The 12,519-nt window shown below is 37.4% G+C and overlaps 1 protein-coding gene across 1 annotated transcript; it reads right to left on the bottom strand.

Moving 5' to 3' along the window:
- Positions 1-1,168: 1,168 nt before the first annotated feature.
- Positions 1,169-9,385, bottom strand: gng13b (guanine nucleotide binding protein (G protein), gamma 13b). Its single transcript, XM_073834426.1, has 3 exons — positions 8,892-9,385; positions 6,326-6,458; positions 1,169-2,488 (listed from the first exon to the last, which is right to left on the bottom strand). Exons 2-3 carry the CDS (start codon positions 6,421-6,423, stop codon positions 2,383-2,385), a joined length of 204 nt encoding a protein of 67 aa, XP_073690527.1. The 5' UTR covers positions 6,424-6,458; positions 8,892-9,385; the 3' UTR covers positions 1,169-2,382.
- Between the last annotated feature and the right edge of the window lie 3,134 nt (positions 9,386-12,519).

Raw genomic sequence — 12,519 nt, 5'->3', positions numbered from 1 at the left:
TGAACTTTGAAACCATTCAGTTGTCTAGCTGTTTTGCTTCTCTTATTCTTTAGCCTGCAAAAACATAAAAGTGGTAATCCAAGCTTGGCTCTTACAGTAAGAAAAAAATGCTGAAAAAAAGATAATGTGGCCGCAGATGAAGAATTTCTTCTAACAACTTATTAATTCATGGCCATATTTTAGTCATTTGTTCCCTCATTTTAGTGAAATTGTAGCCATGTTGTAGTAATTTGTTACTTGTTTTAATCATGGCCACAATTAAACTAAAATGAGGGAACAAATTAGTACAAAGTGGTGATTTTTTTCTTTATTTTGTTATTTTTTTATCAGAATTTATGATTATATTAGCACATTCTCAAACTAAATTAAAGGATTAGTTTACTTCCAGAATAAACATTTCCTGGTGATTTACTCATCCCCATGTCATCCAAGATCTTCATGTCTTTCTTTCTTCATTCTAAAAGAAATGAAGGTTTTTGAGGAAAACAATACAGGATTTTTCTCTGTATAATTGACTTCAATGGGGATCAATGGGTTGAAGGTCCAAACTGCAGTTTCAGTGCAGCTTCAAAGGGCTCCACACGATCCCAGCCGAGGAATAAGGGTCTTATCTAGTGAAACGATCATTTCAAAAAAAATAAAATTTCTATACTTTTTAACCACAAATGCTCAGCTTGCTCTAGCTCAGCGATGCATGTCTATGGCTTCATATGTGTACTTCGTTCAAAAAGGTAGGGTAGGGCGAAAAAAACTTCAACTTCAAAATTGTCCAACTTCGATGTTTTACCTTTTTTTGTAACGTGCATTTGACTTTCTTTGCACAATTGCTTTGTAAACACTTAGTCGGTATTTCCCACCTACGTCATGCGTGACCTTTCCAACGAGACTACGTAATGGATGAAGTCAAGCTAGGGCAAGACGAGCATTTGTTGTTAGAAATTATATACATTTTTCTTTTTTATCTTTCACTAGATAAGATCCTTGTTCCTCGGCTGGGATCGCGCAGAGCCCTTTGAAGCTGCATTGAAACTGCAATTTGTACCTTCAACTCGTTGATCCCCATTGAAGTTCACTATGCTGAGAAAAATCCAAGAATGTTTTCCTCAAAACAAATTATTTTCGACTGAAGAAAGAAAGACATGGACATGTTGGATGACATGGGGGTGAGTAAATTATCAGGAAATGTTTATTTTGGAAGTGAACTAATTGTAAACAGTCAAGTATAAACTTGCCAAGGCCATGACACACACCCAAGTGAAACACACAAATGACATTAAAGCTGTCTAAAAATCCTCTACTTTATTCAATAAGATGTTTTGTAAAACATTCAATAAAAAAATGTAATCACTTATTGCTTTTTATTAAACTAGTACTTGATCTTATGCATATTTTCTCAAAGCATTCTCATATGTAACACACCTCTAGATAATTAGACAGGTTTCTACTGTTTGAATATATAAAAACATGAACAAATCAAAAGTCATAAATTAACCCCACATCCTTGCCGTAAGTGCAGATTGAACTGTTAATCTAAGAAGAAAAAAAGCCTTGGCCAGTGCACAACCTCTCCGTTTGCATATCCATTCGATGCTTAAGGGTGCTGATGGTTTACTAGTCCCTCACAACACACATACATTCTTTTTAAGGAAATTGTGTACAAGGCAGTATTCGATGGTGACCTGGCAAGATGCGTTTCTTTTTTCTATCCTTTAGCTTTGAAGGAAGGAAGGGTGCAGTTGAACAACAGCAGGTCCACTGTAGCTTCTAAAGCAGTCGGCGCCGACAGCTTGTAGTGAATCAAACCATAAATAAATAAATTAATGCTCATAAATAAGTTAATAAATTAAAACGATCTGTACATGTTTAAAAATGGTTTGTAAGTGAGATTGTGTGTGTGGTGTAAATAGTGCACGGGCCTGCAGGAGAGCCGAACATGCTGCGTAACAGAGGGAAACTCATTCGTTTGCCGCTTCTTTTCGCCCCTGTCATGCGGTATGTTGTCTAACAGGCCTTTTCTGGCCTTTCGATGTCGACACTACATGCTTGAACTCAAGATCGAGCATGCAAGCAGCGGCGACAACACTGAAATCGAGTAGGCAAGAGAAATTCCACTAACTGCATATAAAGATATATTGATGGTTATAAATATAATAGTAATGCATGTCAAAGTGTCAAATTCTGCAAGTGACTATATACGATAGAGCTAATGTTGTGTGCATGAGTGTGTGTTTCGTTGTGCAGTGGATGCTAAACTGCTGTACATTCATGATGAGGGAATGAAACAGAGAGAGCAAGCGCCGTGTGATCCTGTCAGGCTGGTGGAGGCTCAGACGGAGGGCTGGGGCGACCGCTGCTGCTGCTGCTGCTGCTGCTGCTACTCTTTTATAGAAGCACACACTTGCCCTTCTCCACCCATGGATTGTTCTTCATCAGCTCGGGATTCAGGAAAGGGTCCTCAGGCACACACTCCTCAATCCACTTCACCAGGCTGAGGAGAGGAAGGAGAAGTTTCCTCATCATTCTGGGACACAATGCTAACTGCGTAATCTATTTAAAGTAACAAACCTCACCAAAATGAGCACTGTTTTGGAGTAAATAGAGCAGAGATTTGCTCAGGATGCGTGTGACTTTGAACACGGATGTTAAGTTTTAAGGAATCGGGGCCATCGCACCCATGTTTAACAAATGATAAATGAGGGTGATAATCACGTAACTCTTTGCTGAAGCGCCATTCATCATGGGCGATTAATAGAAATGGTGTGTCAAAGATGAGAGTGATATTTTTAGATTCTTGCTAGACTCCATTTAAATCCAAATGCAATTAAGACATCATGACCCAACATTATGGCTCCACAACTGCTTATTCAGCTAAACCGCACAATAATGCTGAAGGAACCTCTATGCTGGCGTAAACTGGGCTGTTCACTACTGGCCGGTAAAAGGTAATTTGCAACAGAGAAATTACCATTGTGAATATTTCAGGAAGAGAGCCCTGGGACGCAGGGAAATGAGATGTCACTGTAATGTGACAGTGGCGGGTGTGACTAGGAGGCCACGCTTGCTCTCAAATTGGAGAGTAAAGCACCAGAGATCTGAGAGCATTAGCTTTGTCCTGAACAATCACCAAGAGGACCTGGCCTCTGGGCAGCCTAATTTGTGACATGAGGTGAACCTGAAAATTCAGAAATAACTGCAGTGAGTTCATGGTGGCGTAAGGGTTATTCAATCAGGAAGCAGTTTAGAGAATCCACTGACAAAACGGATTACTCTCCACAGCAGGAACTATGAGATACGAACTATGGTGAGTGGATAAGTTAGGTCAAAATACTTAAATGCAGTTTTTAGCATATTAGAGGGCAATTTACCCAAAAAAAAAATGGAAATGTTCTTTGGCTGCTATTACTTTAGGAGCTACCGCTGAATGTGACGCAGATCTGACACGTATGCTTGTAGTTTCATTTCGCACTTTAATATGAAATTATACAGGCTTCAGCGTGCACAGTCACATTTGTGCGTGCAACTTAAGCGCGCGTGCTACGAGCACAGTATAGCGGCTGACAGGACAGATAAATTAGTTTTTACTACATATTGCCTGACAACATCTCATCTGACCACAGTTCACTGACGTTCTACTGAACGTGCCTCGTCACCTTACCTGAGGCGAATTGAAGTGTTTCTGGAAGGTCTTTATTTTAATCTCCTGCGTTAATGCGCGAATTTTGATAGCACTAATATATTGTTGAGGTCGTATGTTTACCATACACTACAATTCCTATTTGACAGTAAAGACTAGGGGTCGACTGATTTGTGTTTTCATACTGATCATTATGGGGCATTCACACCACATTAGACTTGCGCAAATAAATAACGCTATTCGCACATAGTGGACGCTTGAACATTTTGAGTTTACTCGCTTCATTCGCACATGAAATTCACTTCACAACAGACACAGATTCGCGTCATGGGAGGGGCTTCTGCCAGGCGGCTCCAGTCTCGCTGCGAACTAGACATGGATTTTGTTGAGAGGGTAGCTGCACTTTATGTGCTGTGGAAGGCTGAAAAACGGTGTAGACTTGTTCGGTGCTGTGTCTCAATATGTATATATATAGCTTAAATTGAGTAAAGAGCGTGTTTTACAACTTACCAGATTGTCCGACATCCTCACTCACTTTCTTCCAAGCAAGATCCTTTTTATTCCTGTTTCTATAAAAGTACGAAGATGTATCGTACAGCTCCGAGTATCCACATACAGCGACAATGATTTTGTCCTCCGCTGTTGTTTCGGATTTCTGCCTCCGCTTGCTACGTCGTAATCACGTCACTACTAGAGCAAGCTCCTGATTGGTTAACACGGCGCAAATATTCGTCAAATTTCAGATTTTTCAAACTCGCACGAATCACGTGTTAAGCACGTCAAATGCTTAATTTGTGCAAATCGCGAAATTCCCTCCACAGGATCTGTATTGCGTCTTTGCATTCACTTAACATGTAAATAACTCGCGCTTAACGCTGAATTCGCGTCTGGTGCAAATGCATCTTTACAGATCAAGTAGACCGATAACCGATACTTTGAGGCCCTGTTTTCACTAGTGCACGTTTGTTTTAACACGCATTTGAAAATCAAAATGATCCTCGTCTATACCGATGTTTTCACTGCGTTTCAGAAACAATCTCTGTCCACACTACACAACTGAAAATGCAAAATCAAAACCAAGTCATCAGGCATATTTTATTTTAAGAGAAGTAACCACAATAAAATTGACTGTTATTTCTTGGGGTGTAATTTCTTTTTTCACTTTGCAATTTAATGGTTACTTTTCTTAAATGAGACGCAACAAATGAGCATGATGTTATTGTTTACATGGTCATCAAGGGCCAATGTGGGCAGTCATGCCATCGTTTTCAAAAGTCTCTGTTTTGGTCTGTTTACACTAAAATGCAACCCTGGAGTTTTCAAACTAAAACGGGGTCTGTAGCATTTTTGAAAGTCTCAGTTTTTGATGGTTTAAAAATGCTGGAGTAGTGTAAACATTGTTGCAAAAGTTACGCGTTTTAAAATGAAAACATAGCCTAAACCGATATATATGTCTGGGGTAAAAATGAAAATGAATTTCAAAGTTAAGAATAACAAGGGCTCTGACAAAAATATTGTCATAAATGGTTTTTAAAATGACAGATACCGATAATTATAAAAATGTTTAATATTAGTTCTGATAATCGGTCGACGCCTAGTAAAGACAGTAAAGTCTTTAACAGATCTGGTATCTCTGATCTGGTAAGACATACATTTTACAATGCAAAAAATCTCAAAGACTGTTCTTTTGAACTTTCTATTCATTAAAGAAAGCTGAAAATGAATGAATTTTTTTTTTACAAAAATATTAGGCAACTGTTTGCAACATAGATAATAGTTTTCTTAAGCAGCAAATCAGTGTAAATAAAATTCTTTCTGAAGGATCATGTGACACTGAAGACTGAAGAAATGACTGCTGAAAATTCAGCTTTGCCATCATAGAGATAAGTTCCACTTTAAAGTGTATTAAAATAGAACAGTTATTTCCAATTCTAATTATATTTCACAATATTACTATTTTTACTGTATTTTTGAACAAATAAATGCAGCCGTAGTCAGAATAAGAGACTTTTTTTTAGAAATATAAAAAAAATTCATATTGACCCCCAAACCTTTGCACTGTAGTGTGTACTGAAATATTACTGAAACCCATAAAATGCGTTTTTTTTTTTTATCCACAGCAGAAATTCATTATAACAAAACATTGACTGCTCAATGCCATTTTAACCAATGACAATTAAAGGGATTCATCATTTACTCACCCTCATGTTGTTCCAAACCTGCATAAGTTTCTTTCTTATGTTGAACACAAAAGATATTTTAAGAACTAAGAATTTTAAATAACCAAACTGTTTTTGGTTCCTATTGACCTCCATAATAGGGAAATAAATTATATGGAAGTCAATGGGGACCATCAACTGTTTGATTACCAGCATCTTCTTTTATGATCAACATAAGAAAGAAACTCTTCTTTTGGAACTACATGAGGGTGAGTAAACAATGACAAAATCTGTAATTTTGGGTGAACTATTGCTTTAAGTATTTGTGTAATAAGAGGACAGAATACTTGGGTGATGTTCTAATGACTTGCTGTTCGGTTTCTCTGTACTTGATTACGTGACGAAACGCAACAAAAATAGAATAAGGGTAGAAGTCATTATCTTTTCTGTTGTGATATGGGGCGACAGCGTAAAATATATGGGTTGGAACAGAGACTATCACAGTGTGAAGAACAAAAGAGCGCACACTCACTCTGTCACTGTCTTTGAGGATTTCTCCCTTTTGAAGGCCAGCTGGTACTTGAGGCTTTCTACCTCCTTCTTCATCTGGGGCAAGTCCATCTCATCCATGACTGCGGCTTGATGTGGAAGTGATCAAACTGAACCTAAACAAGATTGAAACAAGAAAGAAGATTGTTTTTGCACATTGTGTCCCAAAACAGATGCTTGTACTTAAATTGCCTTAGCGGATCGTTTACATGACTCAGTGATTCGTTCAACAGCCTAAACTAAGAGGAGTTTTTAGCACTCAAAATGTAAATGTAACATACAAATGTATTTTTATTTGGATGTATCTCAAACAGCTGATTTTGCATCAGTCAATAAGGATTGTAAATAATAATCTTGCTAAACCAACACCTCACACTATTTGTATGTAATAATGATAAATGAATGTGATTTGTATGAACATGCGGAACAGTTTGCATATGTTCCACGTTATAAAAATAAACAATGACATCACTTTTTGCAATGTTTATTTAGTTGCTTTGACTACCACAATAATTCAATCTGGTCTTTTCAGCTAATATGTGACCCTGGACCACAAAACCAGTCTTAAGTAGCACGGGTATATTTGCAGCAAAAGCCCAAAATACATTGTATGGGTCAAAATTTTACATTTTTCGTTTATGCCAAAAATCAGTAGGATATTAAGTAAAGATCATGTTCCATGGAGATATTTTGTAAATTTCCTACCGTAAATATATCAAAACGTATTTTTTGATGAGTGATATGCACTGCTAGGAACTTCACTTAGAGAACTTAAAAGACGATTTTCTCAATATTTAGATTTTTTTGCACCCTCAGATTTTCAAATAGTTGTATCTCAGCCAAATATTGTCCTATCCTAACAAACCATACATCAATGGAAAGCTTTATTCAGCTTTTTATGGTGTATAAAACATTTTTGATTCAGTAATTTAATTTTTATTGACTTCTTGTATTTTTGTCCGTTTATCAACTTAAAGAGCCTGTTCCCTATCTGATCTATCCCTTAAAAAATGTTTTAATGGTGTAGTCTAAGGTTATAAGGCTAATTCAGTTTTACGTTTTATTTTTGACTTGAAAAACTGATAGATTTCACCACATGAATCACATTTCTACAGTGAACATACTGTAACCACACTTATTCAGTTTTTCCCTTCTCTGTTTTGATCTGATGTACTTGTGCATGTATTTAGCTTTCAAATAAATAAAGATCTCAGTAATTAGATGCATGTCTAAAGCTTCCTCCTCTCTGAGCAGGAGTTAAGAGGGATCAGAGTTTGAGTCTTGAGAGTTTGAATCTTGAGAGGAGTCCAGCATTAGGGCATCTGTGAGCCAGAGAGCAGAGACAGTTCAGCATGCAGGTGTTCTGCTGCTTCTCTACATCCGTCCCATAAAGGCTTTTAAGCGCTTCCCAGCAACACCAGCCAGGCGCTGGAGCCTCGCACTTTAAAAGCTCTGATTTCACTATCTGAGACTAAACACACTAAGAGCAGCTGGGAGATTGTGCTGTCTTTTCACTTCTTTTAAACCATCCATAAATACTTCATTCATAGAAATACTTTTTAAAAGTTACATTGTGTATCAATACAATGGAAGTAGAAATCAGTTGTTGCCAGAAGGTAAATACACTGATTTCAGTGCTTCACTGAAGTCCTAAACAAATATATAATCAATAGTGTCCTAGAATATAAACCAGTTTGCCGCAAGCCATAAACCACTTTTTTCCACTCACCCATTAGTGATGAACCGAATATAATTAATGCATCAAATAAATGGATGATACTATTCAGGTTGACGTGTTTGATTTGTTCATAATATTATATGTACACATCAGTACAGTAGGACAGTGTGACATATTAGATGGAGGACCAGGATGAACTTCCCAAGCCAAGTTCTTCATGTAGGTCGTTCAATGATGTAGGTCATCACAACATTGCATTCAAATAGGTAGGATAAAATGTCATTTTGACTCACAAAATGAATTCAAAATGTACTAAGCAAAAGCATTGAATATGTGTAGGCTATGTTGCATCCTATCTGATATAGTGGTGTGGACAGAACTAAAGAGGAAGAGAAATTAAATCAGTCAATAAATATGTTAGCACATTTTTTGTTGCTACATGATCATCTGATGAAAACCAGCATGACTTGCTGTATCTCAATTACCTCCAATAGGCATATTTAGGTTTCACATAGCAGATAAAACTATTAGGAAGATACTGCAGGCTGAGGCTGAAATAGGCTTCCTAATTTACTCCTTCCTGTAAATATAGTCTACATTTAAATAACCCAATGACTGTATTAATCAAAAAAAGGAGATGTATAAAAGCAGGACGATGAAAATCGAAGTTTTATGTAACACCGGCAAAATCGCTGGCAGCCACAGCGGTGATGGAGGGAGTGGGGAAAACGATATGAAATGCAACAAAATGAGAATATGTGGATATCACTAACTAACATTTCACGCTAACATCATAAGTTATGTTAACTGTCATCAAGAGTCGATCACGGAAAGGATGAGATCGATATGAATTCAAATCTGTGTCGCTTACCTCGGTGATGTATCTTTGGGTAATAGACCCGAAGCCCGTCTTTGGTGCAGACTGTTCTTATCTATGGGAAATGTCCTCAGATTAATCAAAAACAGACATACGCCTGTGTCTAATTGGCGAAAAACGACGGACGACTGTGTATCCGATGTAGACAGCCAAAGGACTGGACGGACAGACTAAAGATAGGCTGCTGAGCTCCGGCAGCAGCGGCAGAGACAGCTGAAACGATGCTGAAGAAGTTGAGCTGATGGCAGTGGTTACAGCCTAGTAAAGTGCAAGGACGCTGTTCAGCCGCTGCTGGGCCAATGTAGAGGAGGTGCTGGGGCAAATCTGTCTGGGAGGGGGGAATCGGAGGGCGGTTATATGCTGTTCAAGTCGAAATGCCTCTGCTAATGTTGGAGACAAAAGGACACCCGATGTCCTTTTCGCTAGAATTGTCCGTGTCGGTGTTTAGATTTTCCATACGCATAGGCTTCTACTCTCCTGCTACGTTTAGTCCACTATCTATGCCCAAATTGAGCTCCAACGTGAGGTTAAGCGTTTTTGTTAAAGAAAACATTTACATTATTTAGCTGTACCATTCATTTATGTCCTGCTTAATTCAAGCAAAATCACACCGCAAGGGTGCTTTTCTGAATATCACGGCTGTCGAATCTCTTACTTAAATAAAACCGTTTAGTAAGCAAGAAAAATTGGTCAAGTTTGTTTATTTTCTCTCCGCCAACTAAAATAGTTCCAGCTGCAATATCAAGCTTTTCCTGTTGCCAAGCAACATGTAGTTTGAAAGACCGTGTGGAAACGGAGTGTATTTTGAGCTGGATCTCGAACTTTCCTATCTTTTTCTTTCTTTCAGGGGTACGTTTCCCAAAAGCATCGTTAGCTAACTATGATCGTTAGTTCCATTGAACTCTATTGGTAACGACGGAACTTGCGACCATGGTTGCTTTTGGGAAACGCACCCCAGAGCAGGCACGGCCATTTGTAAATTTTATGGGTCTGGTGTCATCCACGTCCAGCTGTTTTTAGCTGTACAAAGCAGCTCCTTTTGCTGCTTGATAATGCAAATTGGTGTGACTTACCATGCTATTTGAATGTATTATCTTAGTTAAGAACACACTGGTTTGTAGTGCAAATTTCACATTATTTATCTATTGCAGATAATGAACCACACATAGGGTTACTTCCACTTTGTAGAAAAGGTTGGATTTAAAGCATTCTGTAACAGGGTATATGTCGAACGGAAAACACGTCTCATCGTTTTCGCTTGTCGGAGAACATGTTAATAGCTGTATTAAATTATGGCGATATTTATGGACTTTTAAAGGGGTAATCAGATGCCCATTTTCCACAAGTTCATATGATTCTTCAGAGTCTATAATATACTTTGGTAAAAAATTCTCAATAGTAGTGTAAAAAAAACAGCCTTTTGCCTTGTCAAAATCAGCTCTGCAAAAAATCAACTCATTTTATTGCATGTTCCTTTAAATGCAAATGAGCTCTGCTCGCCCCGCCTCTCTCTGCCATGGGATGATGAGCCTTAATGTTTACTTCAGCCATGAAACTTGCCAACAAGCACATTATTAAGAAAGGCCATTTGCAAAGATGCATAAAAAACCCTTATACTCACTTCTGCTGTGGGTAAAGCTGCATCATGAATGATTCACACAAACATAGACGCATATGTAGATCAGCATCGGTGCTTTCCTTTTAAAACGGAAAGTAACGTTAATCCTCTGCATCTTTAGCGGCTCTGATGTCAGGAGTAAATGACGACGGCTATGTTTATTATTACATTTAACAACAGAACACTTCAATCGCTCAATCAGAGACATTCTTGTCTTCCCCTGCACCTGAGTCGACCAAATTGACGATCGGAGTCGGACTGTGCACTCGGTGAGGGCGGTCTTCATGTCAATCTTCTATCGTGGGATTCTATTTTAAAAAGGGGGTATTACTTTTAAAGATTAAAAAAATACTACTGTGTGGATTTTTATAATTGTAGTCTGGTTGTGTACATAAACTGCCAACACACATTAATGTTCAAACAATATGTAAAAGTTAGTTGCATTCGATGACCCCTTTAAGGTAATCAGTTAAACAAGCTAGCTTTAACCATAATTTTAACCATGGTTTTACTACAAATGAAACCAAAAAAACATGGTTACTATAGTTAAATTATGGTAACCACAAATTAACCATTGTTTTGCTACACTAACCATAGTTCAACCATGATATTTGTAATAAAACTGTGGTTATACAAATGCTAATCAATACACCAAAAAACCATGGTTACTACACATGTACTATAATAAAACCAATTTTCATATGGGATTTAATTCTATTTTTTTTTTTAATCTAAATGTTAGTGAAAAGAATAAAGACAAAACTTTTATATATCAATCCTTATATGTGATGGACATTGGTTATGATCCTCTTTGGTATCTACTTTGAAGGTATCTTTGAAGGTAAAATAGCTTTATATTTAACAATGCAAATGCAAATCGAGTGAACCGGAAGCAATGAGAATGAATTTATGTGAATTTATTCAGCAATGTCTTTTCTTCCGTGTCAATCTCCGCTGTGCAGTCGAAGACTGACAAGAAAGAGAAGAAATTGTTAAATAAAGTAATTATTTTTGTTTTCTTTGCACACACAAAATTATTCTTGTAGCTGCGTAAAATTATGGTTGAAAGATGTCAAATGGACAATTTAATAAAGTCCTTACTACCTTTCTGGGAATGTGGCAGCTGTGTTGCTGTCTACACAAGGTCAGAGAGCTCTCAGAAAATATCTTAATTTGTGTTCCGTAGATGAATGGTCTTATACCCATACACTGTATTGTTACAATGGCTATTGCTACAAATATACCCATGCTACTTATGACTGGTTTTGTGGTCCAGGGTTACATTTCAGTGTTCATATTGTAGACCTGTCGGGCGAATTTTGTGTAAAATTGCATTATTCATCATACATCATTTGCCCATGCATCTTGCATCATATTCGTACACGCTACAAAAGTAGCTCTGGTTGTGAACAGCGTGAAGCTGAAAATTTGTTGTCACAACAAATTAGAAAAATTGACCATGAATCATTCAAAGTGGCAAGCCTCTGGGGAATCACCGGTTTTAAAACCAAAACAAAAATTCCCCATCTGTTCTAATAGGATGTCCTGTGTCCACTGGTGCCTCAAACCTCATTTATCAATGCAGAGGAGCAGAGCCACAACCAAAACAATGTTCTTCTGTAAAACACATGAAGTTTTAGATTGTTTTAACTGCTAGAGGGACAAAAGTTACACAGTGTGAACAATAGAGACTGTGTTGTTTAATACTGTTCATTTATGCAAAACAGAAACATAACAAAATTTGATCCGTAGGTTGTAATAAATATATGTGAACCTGGACCACGAAACCAGTCATAAGACAATATTTGGCTATTGAAAATCTGGAATGTGAGGGTGCAAAAAAATCTAAATATTGAGAAAATCGCCTTTAAAATTGTCCAAATGAAGTTCTTAGCAATGCATATTACTAAAAAAATTAAGTTTTAAAGATTTTATGGTAGAAAATTTACAAAACCTCTTTATGGAACATGATCTTTACTTAATATCCTAATGATTTTTGACATA

Source organism: Garra rufa, chromosome 1, assembly GCF_049309525.1.
Source record: "Garra rufa chromosome 1, GarRuf1.0, whole genome shotgun sequence".
Taxonomy (NCBI): domain Eukaryota; kingdom Metazoa; phylum Chordata; class Actinopteri; order Cypriniformes; family Cyprinidae; genus Garra; species Garra rufa.
Note: the sequence above shows the minus strand (reverse complement) of the source record. Positions and strands in the feature narration are given on the sequence as shown.